This window comes from Sinocyclocheilus anshuiensis, unplaced genomic scaffold, assembly GCF_001515605.1.
Source record: "Sinocyclocheilus anshuiensis isolate Anshui unplaced genomic scaffold, SAMN03320099.WGS_v1.1 scaffold945, whole genome shotgun sequence".
In the NCBI taxonomy this organism is placed as follows: Eukaryota; Metazoa; Chordata; class Actinopteri; order Cypriniformes; family Cyprinidae; genus Sinocyclocheilus; species Sinocyclocheilus anshuiensis.
In genome coordinates, this window is record NW_015557112.1 from 186,724 (window position 1) to 207,519 (window position 20,796).

The window sequence follows — 20,796 nt, forward strand, 5'->3', positions numbered from 1 at the left end:
CGCTGGTCTGAGTGTTCAAAGAGGACGGGAGAACCCTCTCTGCTTGGCGAGGGCGAGGCACGCGGGATCTGGGCCGGCGTGAGCTCGCTCGTAGCCGAGCACTCAGTCCCCTTGCCCCACTGTTTTTTCCTCACAGGTCCCTGAGAGAAAGAAAACGGGAGGGCGCGAGGGGCGGAGTCGTTCTCTGAAAAGAATGCAATCCGAGTGCACAGAGAGGTGAGACTCATGTTCACGCAGTGTGAACACTCCATCTTGGTCAGAGAGGCTTCTGTGTGGGGCTTGCCCAAACAGGAAATGCACTCTGAGTGGCCGTCATCAGCGTGCAGTGCAATCCTGCACGAGCCGCAATGACGGCGTGGCATTTGAAACAATGCCACTGCTCTTTTAGTAGTGAAAATTTGCTTTTTTAGGCTCGCCGGATGGCGGCAGGGGACGAGCTGGTGTCTGCGCCGAATGCTGAAGGCAGCTCGTAGAGCAGGCGGGAACAGCAGAGAGGAGCAGAGGAAAAGGCAGCTTCTGTCCGCAGAGAGGCGTGTCAGCGGCGAGCGCTTCAAGTCCCGTAGATCAGTAAAGGGAAGATCATCGTCGCTGAAGGAGAATTGATCTGAGATCCTATGGCGAAATGCCCGCTTATATAGCCAGATGGCCCCGCCATTCTGGCAGGCTCTGGCGGGCTTCGTCGCCAGCTCTGCTGCACGGCCATTGGTTCGTTTTTTATTTACTGCACGAACCAATGGCCGTGCAGTTACACTGCGTGATTGTAAAGGCTTCAGTCCTCGGACAAAAAGGAGTTTTTCCCCATAGTGTCTAGTGACGCAGTACGAGTGAAGTATCGAAAGGGAACCTATTCTGGGAAGCCAGATAAGTCACCTGACTTGAGTTTTATCAAACTACTGTGGACAGTTTTGGAAGGAAGAGTGAGAAGCAGATTTCCTTCTTCAACATCTCTGAAGCAACTGGCAACATTCAGCTGGAGACTGTTCCAAAGTTATATGAGTCTATTCTAAGAAGGTTGGAAGCTGTATTGAAGACAAATGGTGATTGAAAAAAAATTCATAGTCATTTTAGTATGAATTTAGCACAATTTTTTAATATATAATTACAAAAGATTGGGTCACAGGATTGCATATTTAGTCAAAATTGTTCTATCATTTAGAAAATCAACAGGTTTGAGGGAAAAAAAATGAAATAAAATAAAATATAGCTATTCTTATCAGTTTAACGTTGTTACATAAAATTTAGTGTAAAATGCGACTTATGCACTAATTAGGCTATTTACTGGTAGCCTATGTTCCAAATATAAAAACTCTTGAACCTGTTTTATTTTCAACGAATGGTCAATGAAGGAAAATAATTGTCCTTTAGAACATTTGTGATTTGCAATTTATGCAACCTTATACGTCTACAGTTTTAAAACTCCGAATAGACTGCTAGTTTAGGGCGAAATATTGGTTAATTAGTTGTAAATTTATATTTCCAAAAATAAAATAAAATAAAAATGAATATTTGTATAAGTTAAATTAGTTAAATTAATTAAATAAACATATAGAATAAGCTTCATAAAAAATGAATAAATAAATAAATAAAAAAGAAGTAGCTTTCAGTATACCAAATTCTTCTGTAGTTATAATAGCTTTTTGGAAACTATTGTTACCGCTGTCATTTTTATAAGGGCTTTTTCACCGCACTCGTGAGCCATTTTGACAGTTCAGAGGCGCTGGCCACAAAAAGCGTTTCGCAATTTGCGGCTTCCGTACAGTCACAGTCCAGGAAGAGCTGATGTCTTTCAATCTTAGAATCCGACGCTCTTTGTCCAACGCTAAACCCGCGACACCCAACTGAGACACCACCCTGTGAGAAAATCAGTGAGTATTATTATGCTTCGGTAATCTGATGTCATATTCCTTTTCGCAGGTTGTGGGTTTGTGTACCAGGTCTTTATTCTGCTGTGTATCATCCTCGTGGGCTTCACTCATCATGAGCCACTGCCAGGAAATGTTTACTAGTTACAATAAATATATAATGAGTAGACATGAAGAGAACAGAAATGCACTAAAATTAGAACATGTTTACATGAGTTATTTTATTAGATGTGACTGTTTATGAATTGAACGGATTTGTTCTTAAACGGTGTCTGTTCTCACAACATAAGGAGAACTGTCAGTCCATCTCTGTTGCAGAGACGTGCCGTTTTAGATGAGAAATCACAACAATGCAATCATTTATTTTTATTTATTTATTCATTTATTCTTTCTGTGCCTTTTAGCATTGTTCAAATATTTTGCAAGATCCGTTTAATTAAATGGGCGTATCCCAGACAGTAGGTGTCTCTTATGTGACCACTTTTCACTATTACTGAAAAATCTGCAGATAACTTATTCTTGATCTAACAATTTCGGGATCACTCTCGTTGTGTTTCTTTTTCCACATAAAGACAGGATTTTTTTTGTTGCAAAACTACAGACAACAAATCTGACATATGCCTACTGATAAAAATAGTTGTTTTGTTTTGTTTTGTGTGTTTTAGGTTGTCATGGGCATGGCTAGGGCCACTGTGATGCTGCTGCTTTCTATGGACTGACACCATTAAAAAGGTACTACTGATTCATGTAAAGCTTCATCCATACACTTCCTTCATATGCAAGATTTTATAATACTGAGACACTTAAGCATCATCTAACATTATGCATGTATCTATCCATTTCTAAAAATCAGCAGTAAGTTCATTCAACATTGATGTAAACATTTGGACCATATTTTAAAACTATAAGACAAATTATACTTAATTAACTGACAAATTATACAAATTAACTGACAAATTATCAGAAAGAGTCCCACTTTATAATTTTCCGTATTTTTTAATATGATACTTTTTTTTTTTTTATATTATGCATTTCAGAATATCTTATTATTTGATATCTCCTGAACTGCATGAACTCAGTGTAGTCTTATACTTCTGAACCACACTGTTGACTTGCTTCATTTAATTGATGTACTTGTGAAGACATTATTGTATACGCTGGTTAATTTTTCATATCCTTTTTTGGCCTTGAACAAATCAATATGTTCCATATTAAATGGTACTTTGGGCTACCATTGATCCAAACTCTGCATTCAGTCTGTTATCAGGAGCTGCTTCGGTTATCCTGGCACATATACTATCTGGAAGGATGAAGCTACGACTGCATTTTGTGGTGGACCCCATGGGCTGGTTCTGCATAAGCATGGTGCTGTTTGTCTGGCTCTATAACAGCTTCCTGATTCCAAAACTGGTGCTATTGCCACATTATGCAGAGGGACACATACCTGCTGCCTTTGTGGTCTGTAAGTTCTATGACCATGTTCTACTGAAACCAGCCCCTATTATGTGTTGCAATCAGTTTTTTAGTTTTTTTTTCAGGTTTGGGAGAGAATAGCTTTACTGAAATCTTATTGTTCTACAATCTGGTTTGTGCAGATCATGGGGGACAAGCTTCAAATGAGTCGGTTAAAACGTGAATTCTTCTTAGATTAGAGCAGATCATTGAGATAATGAGGTCTTGTTCACTGTGAGAGTAAGTAGAGTAGCAGGACAGGTTTACGTAAAACAGGTTTTTTTTTTTACCACTACACATCAACAGTTCAGAACTAATTACTAGGGGTGCTCCGATCAGGATTTTTGAGGCCGATCGCCAATCACAGAAAGCAGTATCTGCCGATACCGATCACCAATACCGATCTTTTTAAAGCCTACTTTTTATCATTTATAACTATTTATAGTGATACTCCAATCAGGATTTTTAGACATTTATTCAGGGCCTGAATTTCATTTTTGAAAATGGGGGGAATTCCCCTCTTAGGTGACTCTTGTGAGAGAGGAAGCAGCTTTCACACAGCAGTTCACTACTGATCCGTGTTTACCACAAACACAAAATGTATCCATTATTTTGATTTCAAATCCGAACATTGTCACTGAAAATGCTTTTTCAGCATTGCAATTCTTTTTTTACACAGTGCAGTAATACAATCTTTCACAGACATGTTTAAACACAATAAATATAAGCAACACATTATTCAATGCTTTTTACTTTTGCATGCACATGCTGTGCACAGACCCCGCAAATAAAACGCGTGACGTTAAAGCATGCGTGCAGCGCGTGCATACCAGTCCTGAGCGCAAGCTGTAGGCTACCGGTGGTCAATAAGAATAAAGCGCAGATAATGCTGTTCTAAATGGACGTCGGGAACGGGATATTGTTAGCCCGCCCGCTCCCGTTCAAATTACACCAGTTACCCGACCGCTACCGCGTTTTATTCGGGAATTTAATCCCACGGCGCAAAAAATCCGGTCGGTTCCCGCGGGAGAGCCGCGGGGATGTAGACCTCTACTTGCAGCGCAGCAGTAGACTCGGTGTGGAAACGATCTCTGCTGTGTGCGCTGCAAGTGTGCATGAGCGTACGGTCTCTAGGAGAGCGCACCAGCGCTGAATGGATAAACACTGGCAAGAATTAAAAAGAAATGCAATTTATAAACTTTAGTGACGATGTGACACTGCCTCGACTATGCAAATGACAATTTCTGTGTCAGCTGTGCAGCATGTAGCTCGCTTATAGTGCAGACGCGATGTGTGGTGATTTGAAGCCTTTGCATATTTTGAGAGAGAAAGAGAGAGAGCGCGCGCATGGTGATTCACTCACGCTGCTTGTGAAATTACGTCTCACACAAGGTTTTCAAATTACTTTATAAGTTATTTAATGAAAAAATATGCATTATAGCAGCATATATACAGCATTATAATTATTTCACCCCCGCCGGACGACGGTGCCGCTGCATGTCGTGCCAAACCTCTCACGGCAGGCGCGTCATCAGCTTGAGATCGGTTTTTTGAGATCGACCGCCGATCGATCATCCCAACGTGATTATCGGCCGATAGTGATCGGTAGATCGGATCGGAGCACCCCTACTAATTATAAACCTGACACTCTGTGAGCATAAGAGTAACTAGATTTGCATGTATGAAGGAAATATTAGACAACAAGAGAATAGTGTTAAACGTTTAGGCTGCGGTCACACTAGACTTTGAGCATGCAAAACTTTTATGGACACTGCAACGGTTGTATGCAGAGTGTTTTTAAAAAAACATAATTTAACTTAAAATTAGTGCTGTCAAACGATTAATCGCATCCAAAATAAACGTTTTTGTTTACATAATATATGTGTGTGTACTGTGTAGATTTATTATGTATATATAAATACACACTCATACAGTATATATTTTGAAAATAATTACAGGCATTTACATGTATATTTTACATTTATATAATTTATATAATATAAATATATTTAATATACAAATATAACATATTTTTCTTAAATATATACTGTATGTGTGTGTATTCATATATAAATAATAAATATACAAAGCAGCCACACATATATTATGTAAACAAAAACTTTTATTTTGGATGCGATTAATCGTTTGACAGCACTACTTAAAATACATCTGAAATGTAAAAATTAACAATCTACTCCACTTCACTACAGTTATGCCGATTTAAAGTGTGCATTGTTTTAATTCAGTTACGAGGCCACGCTGTGACACACCAGTCTTCTATTGGTCACACATCTTCACGTGATATGAATTTGCAGGTCAGAGTTGACCAAACTTGTACTTTGGAATGCAGAAAAATCTGCATGAGCTTGCGTTTCCTGTTTCCCACATTCAAGGGAAATCAGTGGTATGAAACATGTAGTATGTCTACCCGTTTAGGCTTTGGTTCTATGTAAATGGCAAAGTTGACAAGTTAGTAAATAAATGCTAAACAGACAAGACTAAGCACAATTTAATATGCAGATAGATTTAAGAAAGAAGGACAATTGTTATATAAACACAATATCCCGAAATGAGTGAGAGAGAAGCCCTGTTTCCAAGGTGATTTTTGGTGATTCAACCAAGAGTTGTCAGAGCCGAGATGCCTTTACTGTTTCCACTTGGTATATATGCATTTGTTTTGTATGATTACTTTGCTTACTTTACTTTGTTTGGATTACCTCACACTCTGTCACTTTGCTATTAATACTTTGCTATAAATACTATTAAATGAGCCACATCATGTAGTGACTTATGAGTGCGCAAGAAAGCAGGCAAATGAAAAGCAGTGTTTTTTTTTTGGAAACCGGTTGTTCTGCTTAAAATTTTACTGGAAACCATGATACATTTTTAAGGATTCTTTGAATAGAAAGCACTTATTTGAAATATAAGTCCTCTGTAACAAATGTAAAATTTTATAAAAACTAAAATTAGATCAGATTTCTAGTTATAGTGACTTTTGTGATAAATGTGAAATTTCTCTCTTTCTCAAGTTTACTATCTAGCATCACTTCTGTGCGTCTCAGCATTATTCAGGGCTTCCACCGCTGACCCCGGAAAACTTGCTCAGGACCCCAAAATTCCACTCGCAGGTATGAAGCCTAACGCTCACCTATATGTTAGGGCAGTGTAACAATTCATGTATGTTATTAATCCACAGTCTGTGTCTAAACTGTTCTCATCCCCCTCATACTACTCTTCTATACTTCTCATACTGCTTTAATGCAGTAAATAATTTTGTTCGTACATGTTAAAGGATTTATGAATAATTAATTGCTAAAGCTAAGTGCCCCACAGACACAAAATGAGAAACAAATATAAAACAATGTGCCATTATTTGTTATTATCATAAAAGTGATTACATATATTCTTGACCTTTTCCACTGTGAATATGTATGTAAAATGTTTATACATACAGGTAGATTCTAAGGATGAGTTAAGTTTACGTAAATGTTTTTGCTTGTGTGTGCGCTTTAATGTGTGATTCAACTTATTTAAAGTTGTGTAAAGTCGTAGACCTAATTTTTACCATACTTAATGAAGTTCCACTAACTAACCAGATGAGGGCAGTACACCTCAGTGTTCAGTGACTTAAGCCTTAATACCTTCGCTTAGTATGTTAGTTAGACCATTTTTAGAATGTTATAGTATTGTACAAGTGATCCAGTGGACAGTGTACAGTAGTCAACATTTGAAGTGGATCAAAAAAGTTGATCATAGTTGTCCTAAGACAAGAACGCATTTTGGTTTTAGGACAACTTTGATGAAAGGTTTTGATCCACTTCAAATGTTGACTACTGTAGTTTGGTACACTTGTGAATTTAACAGACTTAAATCCCTATCAAAACAGATTTCAAATCCCTTTCTAAAGCAGGGAAATACAACATTTATCTGTCAAAATGAGAGACTGAAAATGAGAAAATGACAACACTAATATTTATTATATTTATTAATGTTACAGTCAATGACAAAACATTTCTGGTTAATGCAATATAAATGTATGTTACATAATATAGGCTTACATGTTTTGGTGCACAGTAATATTTAACATGTCCATAATATTATTGCTGAAATTAACATTGTCTGTTGATAGTAATTTGTGAACACTATGCAGCACACATTGGCACAAGTTGTTTGTAGAGACAGCTGTAAGTAACCTTTTCCTAGGTTGGTTTTCCTGAAAAGTGCAAATACTTTGTATAATTGCCCGGGATAATAATATATAATCAGCCCGGGACTCGCTACTTAATCGATCAATAGTAGAAAAACAGTGTTTAGGAAACCTGCTTAAAACTAATAATATTTAATTATTTTAGCAGTTTTCAACTTTGAGGCGTGTCATTGTTCACATGGATGAGCAATTTTATACAGTCATTTGAGACTAAAATAGAGAAAAAAATTATTTTGATGTTCAGAAACTGAGTACCACTAGATGGCAGCAAAGACCTTTTTTGTTACAGTTACAGTTTTTGTAGCATTTTTGTAGCAGCACTGAAAATGAGTTGAGATTTTTCTTTTTGTAATTTCAGAGAGAGACAACTGGGAACTGTGCAATAAATGTAACATTATGAGGCCAAAGAGGTCACACCACTGCAGCCGCTGTGGCCACTGTGTCCGTCGCATGGACCACCACTGTCCCTGGTAAAACTTTAACAAGAAATAACCAAGTCAATACACTACTACAAGCTTTTGTTTGAGCACAGCACTCTTTAAAAAAAGTGCTGTATCTATATGTTATTCATGTATTTTGTGCATGTGAAAACAAATAATGTACTTATTAACAGTGACCAAGTTAATTTTATTACTAGTGCTCTGATGCTTGTTATCTCTGTGTGAGACATGTTGAGATTTTTACAGTGGTTTAGGATCCAAACTGAAATCTGGCCTGTTGACCCATGTTCACAGTATAACCTTAAAAGACCCTGTACCCCAGACAGCTTTACATTCCTGGTGGGTTTTGTATAGAGGAAGTTTAATGAAGTCTCTGTAGAGAGGTAAAACAGAGGGAGAGGCGATATCAAGTGACCAGAGAAGCCTGTGTTAAGTCCAGCCCTACAGTACAGCTGAAGAAGGCTGCTGTCTGTCTGGACTCAGCAAATCGTGACTCCCTGTCATCGCCTGTAATGGCAGAGGGAAGAGGAGGAAAAAAAACGTGGCCGTATCATTTTCTGTATTCGTTTTACTAACCGTTCATCCTGCTCTCTCTTTTGGCCCTCTCTGCTCTTTCTCTCTTCTCTCATGTTCTTTATTCTGGTGCTTCTTCCTGTGGCGTGATCTGTCTTAAAGGGATAGTTCATCCAAAATGGCAATTCTGTCATCTTTTACTCACCCTCAAGTTGTTTTAAACGTATATGAATTTCTGCTTAATACAAAAGAAGATATTTTGAAGAATATGGGTAACCACACAGTTGCTGTTGAATATAATACAGAGACAAAAATACATACTAGTAACTCTATGATTGCTTTTGTCAAGGTAATTAAATTAAACCTTTTAATAACTGAATATGTAAAAGTATGGTATTCGGGATGAAAAGCACCCCTACTGTTGGGGCTAAAGGGACAATAATTAATGTGATAATCAAGGTAAAAGGTTCACCAGCATGGGGCAAATGCCCTATTTATAAAATAACCCCCACTCCTCCTTTTATATGATTAAAAAAAAAAGTTTTAAGATTTATTTTTATTTTCCCACAAAATGTGTCATCAATTTTTAATAAAAATATTTACATACACACACACACACACACACACACATATATATATATATATAAGTACACACACATATATTAGGTAAACAAAAACTTATTTTTGGATGCGATTAATCTCCCTTAATATATATTTTGTGTGTCTGTGTGCGTATGTATGTATTACATTAATTACTGTCCCTTTAGCGCCAGCCATAGGGGTTCATTTCACTCAGAATGCCATACTTTTACATATTCTTATTGTTAAAAAACTTTTGATTTAATTAACTTGAACAAAACGGAAAATCATTCAAAAGCATTAACCTTTGTCTCAAAATATTTTTGGTCATTTGAACAACTTTCATTTGCTACATTAATCTATAATATTAAAAAAATAAATATCGGCTTGACTTTGCATTGATGCTTGCGGTCATCTCAAGAATCATCCAAATTTCCACGTGCATAGTGAAACATGGATGTTTAGAGAAGTGATGTAGTTGTGTGTTTGTATGTTTTGTTTACAACATGTTAATATCAAACTGTATTAAAATCAGTTGTCAAATTAAGTCAAGTTTCCTGTGCGGAGCACTACTTGTGTGCCTTGTGGAGTTCCTACCTATTTAAAGTGCTTCAAAATAGTCATTTGAGTTTTTTGTTGTTTAGGATGCTGCTTTAGAGTAGGGTTGTAGCATGGTTAGTTCACTAGGTTTTATAATAGATCTTTTTCACATTCATGTTAGTTTAGGTATTAAAGTAATGTTTTTCATTTGCAATTCTTATTATACGTTATTAAAAATATCTGAAAAATGTCTCTGTTTCTTTCCTCTCTGTCTATGCAGGATTAATAACTGTGTTGGGGAGGATAACCACTGGCTCTTTTTGCAGCTGTGTTTTTACACTCAGGTTCTGAGTCTCTACACTCTGGTGTTGGACTTCTGCCAGTACTACTACTTCCAGCCCCTGTCCTCGGTGGACCGGGTGAGATGGTCTTTCATTTACACACCTCCATTTATACTGCCCAAGTGTTTAAAGTCACTGTAACATTTATAGTTTTAAATCACAGTTTTTTAAACACTGATCTCTCTCTCTATATATAATGACTATTATAGATCAGTGGTTTTAAAGTACACTTGTTCCATTAGAGTCATGTGGGTGGACCTCAGCTTCAGTGCACACATTGTTTTAGGCAAACACAGTACATATGGGCCATGATATGGTAAAACCCATGAACAAGCTTTTTTTAAATGTTTTATTTATGTATTATGGCATAGTGATAGTAATAGCGTGGTACTTTTTAAAGTTATATTTGACATATTTACTTATTATTTGAATGGTTATGAGTACAATTAGTACCAAAAGACAATCAAGATTGATATGATTTCAAGTTCATTCATCACATTTGATATGGATAGTCAAGTCAGGTGCATTGCATTGTGGGATACAGTACAATACGCATAACATTTTGTTAGATATATACTGCTATGCAGACATATATGGTAGTATGCTTTTTTCATTTAGCCAATTTTATTATTCTGAGGTTCAGTAGAATCTTCTCAATGGAGGCAGATGATTAACATTGGATTTGCACCACTTATCTGAGATTAGGGACCTGCAGGTGGCATCAGCATTACGGAATAAGCTGTTACTTTGAATGAGAGAAACTTAATACAAGTTGTATTTGCATGCATTGATCAGTTATACTGGTCTGATGCCATATCACTTCATCCAAAACACACCTGCAAACAGCAAATTCCCAAAGTTTGGCCCTTTTCTGTTTTATTGCATGTTTTATAGCTGTAATTTGCTATGTAATATTTTACAGACTGATACAAAAAATTGATTGGAAATGCTTGGAATGTACATAGTTGTTATACAAGACGGAGAAATATAAATATAACAACAGGAACCTGTGTGACCTTTATGAACTAAAGCAGATGAAATATGGAAATAAGACCTTCAGGGTAAAGTCTGGATTGACTAAAAGTAGAGACAGCTGCCAAACTGTCTTCTTGCTGTCAAAACATAGTGAATTTGTTTTTAATGTCAGTGTTTAAGGATGAATATTTATATTTCTGTTTTTCCTAAGTTACAGTTTTTCATCTTTAATCTTATATTTTAGAATTGTGGGCTGAGGACTAGTGGCATTGGGGTAGTGAGAGATAATGCGATTTAACCGTTTTGATAAAATCTAATGAAATTATACGTTTTTATTAAGAACAAGTGATCATCTCTGATCATCTCTGAGTGGCTATTTTAAAAACTAATGGCAGGTAAAGTTGTGGCACTTGTTTTGTTGCATGTCTCGAGAATCAGGAGTGTAGTAGTGTATTTTCTGTCAGAGCATTTAAGTTCAAAGGAGCATCATTCCAACTTGAATGCAGCTGAACAGCTGAGCCATCATGGCAACGGCAGACCACCTGCAAATAAAAGCCCATAACGCTCAATTTCCTGTTTTTGTTTATTTTGTGGAGCATTGTGTGTGAGTAAACAGACGCAGCTGAGAAGCGAGAGATGCAGTATGGGCACAGAAACGGCTGTATGGTAGAGATAGTGACGTTATCTCCTGGGAAAGCTTTCCCACAAGAAGCTAAATATTGTGGATTTTGTGTATTTGTGTGTGTTTCTATGTGTTTAGTGTAATAGACGCAGAAAAGCCTTCAGCAGGAAAGGAAACAAGCAAAATGTGTCACATCGCTTCCCATAACTGCCTGCAGTGCAAAAATCCTCTTTGTGCTTGCATAGCATAATGATTTAACTTGGAAATAATCTAAATTGTCCATGAGCATTTATAGCACATGTGTAACATGTCTTTTTAGGCGGACATTGAGGTACGTCATGAATTGGCTCTTCTACGTGGGTCTTGTTTCATGGGGCTGATCATGTTTGGTGGAATGAGCAGCCTTTTCTACACACAAGTCGAAGGAATCCTTGCAGTAAGTTTTGCTTTTTTCTTTAACTGAGTAAATAAATGAGTTTGCCATGTCAGCAGGTTTAACTGACTTGGTCATAGAGATTACTTGTACTTGCTATGGTGAGATTCGTGCTTTTTGTAGATAATTATAGTCTTAAGTGTTTTTATTTTTGGTTTTTGTAAAAACAGTTTAAGAAAATTACGGTTTGATGCATTGATAAAATGTTCGCTATTCAAAATCTCACCAGCAGAAATTGCATCATTTTGGTAATTACTCACATACTGAATTGCAATGGGCTTTTCTTTCTTTCTTTCTTTTTAACCATTTCTAACACTGCTGTCCAGTTCTGCTTTTGGAGACCTACTTTCCTGCAGAGTATTATCTCCAATCCTTATTAAACACATTACGAGACAGAATTACTAGCATGCTATAAGATATGCGGTATCAAATTTTCATGTTGCGATTAATTGCTAATGCTTTTATTACGGTATGCGGTATTATCACGGTATTGAAATTTAGTTTAAAAAAAGTGCTGTCATAATACAGTATAAATGGCTGTTTAAATAATTTAAACACGATTCAGAAAGAGAAAGTAGAGCAGCTGCTTTGTTTACAGGGTTTGCGGGGTAACGGCTGCATTTCTGCAGTTTAGCGCCGTCTGCTGTCAGAGAGTGAAAGTGCGCTTTCATCCAGAGCGTCTCTCACATGTTCCGCCATGTGCTTCTCGTCCGCGCTTGTTTACGTCAGAGTGCGCACGCGTCTTTCACGCAGCATATAGCGGTGTTGTGCATTTTGACCAGTTGATGGGAAAAGTATTCTTAAAATTTATTCAAAATTTGTAATAATTTGTAATATATAATTATTCACGGTATTTAGAAGTGCCCACGATAACAATATCGTGCATATTCATTACCGTGATATATCGCATTACCGAATACCGGCACAAGTCTACTAGCAGGTTGGTTTTGCAGCAGGTTGGAGTGAACCTTTGCAGGAAGGTGGCCCTCTGGGATATATAGCCATTTACACTGCAGTGCAGGTGTTCCATGCACAGGGGACAGGAAACAAGATGCATGTTGTGGGTCATGACAACAGTATGTGATACAGGTCTGATTCTACATTTTATTTACACATAATCAAAGTCTAAAACCTAAACCTACCTAAAAAGATTTTTATTCATCTTCGAAATACAATGTGAAGATATTTTGCTGAAACCTAAGAGATTTTTGTCCCTCTGTTAAAAGTTTAAACAACCAAAGTTTGACACTTCAAAAAGGTCATGAAAACATAGTAAACATAATCCATATGAATATAGCGGTTTCAAATCCAGGTGTTCTGAAAAGACATGATTGCCTTATATTTATTTATATTACAGTTTTAATTAAATTTTAGTTTAAGTTTTATTTACATATAAACATTGATCAGAGGTCATAAATAAAGCAGATTGAAAATGGTAAACAAAAGTTCGAACATGATTGCTTGACACGCAAGAACCAATGAGATTTGCTCTGACCTGTCAAGCAAGTATGGTTGAGTTTCTGTGTTTCACAGTTTTGATGGGTTTTATGTATGTGCTTTGATCAATGGTGTTTTGGGGTAACCGACTTCATAAGTATACAGTAACAAAACACTTCATTTGCAAACTATTAGTTTATAGTCAATTCACAGCTTATAAACTGTTGTCTATACATGAATATGTTAATGTTATGGGCAAAAAGTGAGTTCTTCATTCATTTGTCAAAATAGTTAACAGATTATTATTGCTTAATTAGCTCATATGTAAAGATTTCAATGTTTTATTATCAAGTGTTAACAGTGTTAATGACAGAATGTGTGCTATGGTTACCAGGAGCAAATTGTTCTCACTTTAGATTAAGTCACAGAAAATACTAAATGAAAGGCAATAACCTACCTTTATTAGACATTAATTGCATTCCTAAAATGTTAGAAATACATTAATTAAGCATATGTTTTTATAAAAAAAACAAGTCACTTTACACATGAACATTAAGTTTCTTTACAAGTAATGACTTAATGTTTTTATGGACCACCCTATCCCTTAAACATAACCACTTTTTAATAAATGAAAATGTACAGTGACAGTAGTTATGTCAATATTCAAGTTCAAGTTCAAGTTCAAGTCTGCTTTATTGTCAATTCTTCCACATGTACAGCACATACACACAGAGAATTGAAATTGCGTTACTCTCAGACCCTTGGTGCATACAGATAACACTAACAGTAGAACATAAATACAGATATACAGATTAAGTATAAAAATACAACTATACAAATAAGGTAAAATGTAAAAAAATATATAAAAAAAATATATATAAAGCAGCACACGGCACATGGCAGATAGAGTGCAAACCAGTGAAGTAAACAACAGTGCAGATATAATGATTTGTAGTGCAAAAAGAGCTTATTTAGACTGATTAAAGTGACTGTGTGTGTGTATTTGGGAGGGGGAGCTGGCTTGTGTGGGTTAGCCGCTAGCCTAGCCCGGATACCTCCGCGCTTACCCCTCTTCTGCTTCCTCTCACGCCGCTTGTGGCGCCTCCGCTGTGGGCGAGATGCAGTAGTGGGGGTCGGTGATGGTGTGGGCCTCCGGAGCAGACTGAGTGTAAAAATTTAAATATTGTGTTTTTGTGTCTGCAAATGTAATTAAATGTATGTTACATAAAATACATACAAATGCTCATGAGATCACATTTAAATGCATCAGTTATCAGTGAATCATCAGTTAAAATAATAATTTGTAAATTAAAGTGACAATGAATTAGAAACTGTCCTGTTATTAAAGATGTAATTGCAAATAAATATTTTACAAATTATTCTTAAGTACTTTAACTATATACTCACCTTAAAGTGTTACCAAGAAGTCTTAAGGTATGGAGCAATGTAAGGATGAATAATTGATTACAGCATTTTTGGGTGAACTATTCCTTTAATGTAAAGGACAAAGCAATGGAAAAACCAAACTGCTGGCCTTCGCAACCACACTGACCTGTTTGGCTATAATAACAAATGCAGTCTTTCATTCTTTTCTTCTACTTCTGTTATGTCCTCCATCCTTCCTCTGTTGATTAGGCCTGAAACATGGCTATGATTGGGGGGAGCGGGATAATCATGTTTAACTCTGATCCTTTAACTGATGACTTCATGTGATAGCCAGGCCAAAGAGGATTAGTAGTGACCTAGTTAAATTCGGTAAAAAGTGCAGCCCTTTAAAAAGAATACACCTCCCCTTAATCTTATTCTCTGGTTCCCAGTGATGTTCACTTGACCCCCACGCGTCCACCATATGCTGTGGAAGTATGTCAAAGAACACGTCTCACTTCACATCCTATCCTCTGTCATTTGAATATGAGGGTCTTCCATCTTCTCAGTACAAATATCCAACCATTTAATGAAACAAATTCTAACCTCATTCCAAACCCTCTGGACAATTGAGTCTTCCTACAGAGGCTCATTTGTGTAATTCCACCAACTGAAAACATAATAGTTTTCTCATTAAATATTACACAAGCTGTGTCCAGCCGTTCTTTTAGATGACCTTTGACACTAACCCATTCCTACAGGAGACTTCCTTTGACAACGCTAATCTTGTGTTGCTAAAAGTCCATGTTAAGCTGTCTTATCTTGTGTCCTGTCCTGCCTTTAAGCCATCTCCTTATCCAAAGGCCAGAAAAGTCCCAGGGCTTTAACACACAAGCTACACCTTCACCCTGCTATCCCGTGTTGTGATGTCTTAGAAGATTTAGCGTCTGACAGGGTGGTTAGTGCGTAGCCTCGTGCCAATGATAGCAAGTGAGGAAGCAGACTTAACCATTGATCCCTGCAAAGATCTTTTCCTCACGCATGCTCTCTGAGCCCAGATCAGTTCAGCCTGAACTGCAGCCAGGTCCAATTGGCATGACACTGGCTGCTCCAGGCCAAGAGTGTGTCCTCTAGCGGTTCACAATGTGAATCTGACTTCAACAGTTCAAGTCAGACTTCTTACATAATGTCTTATGGCTTCGGGAATGGAGTCTTTTTTATGTATTTGTCTTGTGTATCACACACAAAGCACATATTGTTCTAGGAAGCCACTGTCAGTCACAAGCCCACCATTTTTCACACAAACAGGCCCTTCAGTCTCGCCTCTGTTAATCCTACCTTATTTACATATTCAGTTTTTTTTTTCTCTTTGCCGCGTCTCTTCACCTGGCAAGCAGGGGGGATTTTAGCATCCCTATGCACGCGGTCCCATTGTCCGCAGGCAGATGCCCTTTTGCCCCTGTGCCAACTTGGCAAGGTGAGGAGGGCACCAAGGGAGTGTTGCTGCTGTCGGCTTCACTGTCTCTCTTTTGTCTCAGTGTATGCTATTGCAGTTTTCACTCCCAGCGTGGGAAAGATCAAAAACCGATCCAATTCACCCCCTTGAATCCACTGGCTTGCTGTCATAAACCATTTCATGAGTTGTCGCTGTATTGTCTCCTAAATTTATAAGAAATGACATGTTTATAGTTCAGTGGTGATAAAAAGCAATATCTTTCATTGTTTTCAACAACAGGACGCAACAACTATAGAGAAGATGTCACACTTACTGGAAGACATGTAAGTATCAAAACTTACAGCATCATATCAGCCATTTAATAATAATGTAATGTCCTCTACCCAGTCATTACATGTAGACATGGAAACTGGGACTAGTTCTCAGCTTGAATATGAGTCAAAAGTCTAATCACACGTATCTATCTATCTATCTGTCTATCTGTCTGTCTGTCTGTCTGTCTCTGGTTTTGTATGTGCACTGTTCAAAAGTTTGGTCTCTGTAAAATGTTATTATTATTATTATTAATAATTAATTGCATTTTATTATTTTAAACATTAAAGGCATTTCAAATAAATGCTGTTCTTTTGAACTTTGTTCGTCAAAGAATTAAAAAATGTTGCAGTTTACACAAAAGTTGTAAGCAGGACAACTGTTTTTAAAATGGTTGAAGTGTTTCTTAAAATTAACGAAAACGGTCATTTTAAATTGTAATAATATTTCGCAATATTACTTCTTTTAATAAATTTTTTATCAAATAAATGCCACCTTGGTAAGGCTTCTTTCAAAACATTTTGCTAACTCCAGACTTTTGAATGGTAGTACAGATTTTGAACACCGGGTTCAAAACATTTTAAATTAACATTTATGGTTAAAAAAGTGGTTTGATATTTGTACTTTTGTGTTTTTTCTCAATTGTTTTGTATTTAAAAATGGTTGAAAATTAACTGGAAAATTTCCGTTAGGCTGTTGCCCTGCTATTGGGCACAATAGGTCAACTTGTGTTCAATAAACCTTCTTTAATCTAGTGCAGTAACTTTGCACAATAGCTTTTTTTAAAGCCAAAATGTTTAGGGTGTGTGTCTCTATACAGAATATATTTTGATTTTAAAAAATGAACTTTGTTCACTGACGTAAAGTTTGTGAAAACTAGACTAGGTCTCTCCTAAAGCTCTTAGATTCTCTGCATAATTCATATTTCAAATGTGATATTATTTTGCATTAGCTTAAGATGCATACTTTAATTTATTCTATGCCCCCAGTGGACCGCGCCGGTCGTGGCAGCAAGCGATGGCTGAGGTGTTTGGCACTCGCTGGAAGATCCTGTGGTTCCTGCCGTTCAGGAGCAGACAGCCTCTAAGGCTCAACTTGACCTCCCGCTCCCATGTGTAGACAGACAGACAGAGACGCACACATCACTCCAGTGGGGAAGGTCACCCTCCGACAACCCCCCTCCCCTCCCCGCCCCTTGTCTTCAGCAAAATCCTCTCCAAAATAGCTTGGTACCTCTACAGGATCAAACTTTTTCAGGTTCTTCATAACATCTGAGAATAATCTGGCACATATCTATTCATATAGAAATGAATACAGTTGTAGTTGAACATATCAGTGTCAAAAACAGTATTTTTTTCGGTTTTGACTGCACATGCTGGGACAGGATTGTATTTACTACTGAAATAGGATTACAGGGAATAGTTTATTGTGAGGCTTGGTTGTCTCCAGGGTAACGCTTATTTGTTGAGACCTCAGCCCGGCCCGGCCCAGTCCACTCCCCTAGGTCTGGATCACGTGAGTGGTTTTCATGCGAGTAGGGACGCAAGTGGGCGGAGATTGTCTGGTTTTATGGCACTGAGGGTTGATGGCTCTCGAGGTGAGTCATGACCTCTGGCATGGGTAAAAGACACTGCTGAAGAACACACACACACACAACATAGTTTACAATAACTTTCGCTATCATGCACATAATTACGCATACCTCACCAAGCACTGCTAATGCCTCTGCTGAGCGTTTGACTGCTGTTACTGCGATTGATCACTTTTTTTTTTTTTCATTAATGTTTGTGTGCCTTTTACAGTCTACAAGTTTGGAACTTTTTTGTGTCTTTTTATTACGAATTTTATTTTAAATCATAAACATCAAGTTACTTGTTTTTTTGAGGCGCTATTAAACCAATGTTAATAATAATAATACTTAATGTAAGTTTCATATTTGAAAACGATATTGCAATAATAATAATAATATTACCTTAAAAGATGCTTGCAAAAAGATAAAATGTTATAAATTAAGTTCACTGATGTAAAGATGCGATTCACGAAAAAGGGATGGATGAAACATGATTTATCATGTAAATAATTTTTGCCCAGATTTGAATGAAGGTTGCACAACACCATGACACATAAGCCCTTGGTTTGTCATTAAATTACCTTTTTAACTTTTCTATGTGATTCAGATCAACCCCAATATCTAGTAGCAAATCACCAATTTTCTGAAGTGCCTCTAAACATGCAGTTCTAATAAAATAACTTTACTATCTGTTAGGTGCACAAATACACCAGTGACTTTTTTTGTTTTAGATCAGATTTACTTTACTGTGTTTTCAGGTAACTGTAATGATCCAGAAGAACATTTGGGTTCATATTACACATTTATCTTGACAAGCCATTATAGATAAACAATTATTACACAATAATTTGCACGAATAGTTAATTGTGCAATTGTGGGTTTTGTCCACTAGGCGTAAGAGTAAATGTAATCGAGTAAAGCTTGGTAATTATGGTCTGTATGATTTTGACACACTAATAGGCACATTTTTCTTCTGACGGTAGCACTGGGGGTGACCAGGTAGCCCTTTCTTGCTTAATTCTAGCTCTAGTCGACATTCCATTAAAAAGGTCAGAGGTACAGAAAATAAATTTAATTCAAAACTAATTTCCCGCTTTCATTTTGTCTTGCGTTACACTCCACCTGAATAATGTTTATAAAATGGTTGCTCGTTTTTTTGTTACAGCACTTACAAGCTGACAACATTCACTTCATACGAGAGATACATACTTGAATGTTTATTGTGAATATCATGCATTTAACTTGTGTCTTTTGCTGGATGTTATACTTTTCATTTTTAAATTTCTCATTCTTTATTGTGATTTTTATGGTAGAGGGTCTAATAATTGGTTATTAAAAACTAAAAATTTATTTAAATCTCATTCTTTATTGTGATTTTTATGGTAGAGGGTCTAATAATTGGTTATTAAAAACTACTATCTTCTGTGGTTATTTTTAATTTCTGAGTGTTGGAGCAGCTTTGCTCTTTTGCTTATTTTAAATGCAAGACATTTTTATTGTTGTTTTTGTTTGTCTGTTTGTTTTTATTGCTAAACCAATTATGTGTAGTATGTAACACTGGGTGCAGGGCAGGGGCTATTGGATTGATTCCATTACTCATATGATATTTATTTAATATTTTTAACATTAAAGAACAATTTTCATATCCTTATATTAACATGATATCAATTATTAAGAGAGCTTATAAAAGAGCAGTATACTCACTGTAGCTGTTGGTAGGCCATGTTCACGTGTGTGTATCCATTGTAAAGCAATAAAACCTGCTAGAAATTATTCACTATTATAGCAGATATGACAATTGTATGTGCAGGTAGTTCACTGAACATTATTTTATTTGAATCTACTCCTCATGAATATTGTAATATTGGAAACTACTAATTGCTGCCCTATTGAGGATGATGACCCTATTCAGGTTTTTGATTGAAATATATCAGTTATGGTGTTTCTGTCTATTTCCTTCATTTGTGGTTTCAGTCACAAAGTTTATTTTGTAATCATGGGAGTTTTAAGTATATCAGATATAAATTATTTATGAAGGCATTTAAAAAAAAAAAAAAATGGTCTGCTTGATGTGCAGTTATTTATGTTTGTGCTTTTTCTCATATAAACATATTAGATTATAGATTGTTGGTTGTTTCTTCAACTATGGGCACTTTTTTTGTCCTTGTGGACATTTAGAAAGTCTCTTAAAGGGGTCATATGATGCTATTTTAAAGATCATTATTTTGTGTATTTGGTGTAACAGAATATGTTGACATGCTTTAATGTTCAAAAAACACATTATTTTTCAAATACTGTACATTATTGTAGGTTCTCTATGCCCCACCTCTCTCAAACACGTCGTTTTCAACAAAGCCCCCTCCTTTGACAAGCGCAGTCTGCTCTGATTGGCCAGCTGACCCAGTGCATTGTGATTGGCCGAACACCACAAGCACGCGTCGGAAATGTAACGCCCCTTACCATAATCGCGAGTTTCAGCTTTCAAAGTAAATATCAAGACAGTTAATAATGTCGTTAGTTTTACCATCAGTTCAAGCCCGAAAGGGCAACAGAGTCGTGTGACAGACACAGTGATGATGTAGTACACAAGCCGCGGTTAAGACAGCTGACGTGCTATGATTTCTGACAGGCAGTTCACTCTCCTGTGATGTGACCCTGTTCCCCTCACACACACACACACACACACACACAC

At 36.8% G+C, this 20,796-nt stretch overlaps 1 protein-coding gene across 1 annotated transcript; it reads left to right on the top strand.

The window, feature by feature from the left end:
* Positions 1-1,756: 1,756 nt before the first annotated feature.
* Positions 1,757-18,417, top strand: LOC107677703 (probable palmitoyltransferase ZDHHC21). The gene is made up of 9 exons (XM_016472724.1): positions 1,757-1,865; positions 2,528-2,594; positions 3,119-3,324; positions 6,344-6,442; positions 7,880-7,991; positions 9,874-10,012; positions 11,851-11,967; positions 16,502-16,545; positions 17,524-18,417. The coding sequence occupies exons 3-9, from the start codon at positions 3,171-3,173 to the stop codon at positions 17,651-17,653; spliced, it is 795 nt and encodes a 264-aa protein (XP_016328210.1). The 5' UTR covers positions 1,757-1,865; positions 2,528-2,594; positions 3,119-3,170; the 3' UTR covers positions 17,654-18,417.
* The last annotated feature ends 2,379 nt before the right edge of the window (positions 18,418-20,796 follow it).

Bases quoted from the DNA above. Each gene is read 5' to 3' on its own strand.
- LOC107677703 (XM_016472724.1), top strand. From the start codon at position 3,171: ATGAAGCTACGACTGCATTTTGTGGTGGACCCCATGGGCTGGTTCTGC. The intron at 3,325-6,343 runs GTAAGTTCTATG...CTCTTTCTCAAG, and splicing joins ACCTGCTGCCTTTGTGGTCT to TTTACTATCTAGCATCACTT. The intron at 10,013-11,850 runs GTGAGATGGTCT...ATGTCTTTTTAG, and splicing joins CCCTGTCCTCGGTGGACCGG to GCGGACATTGAGGTACGTCA.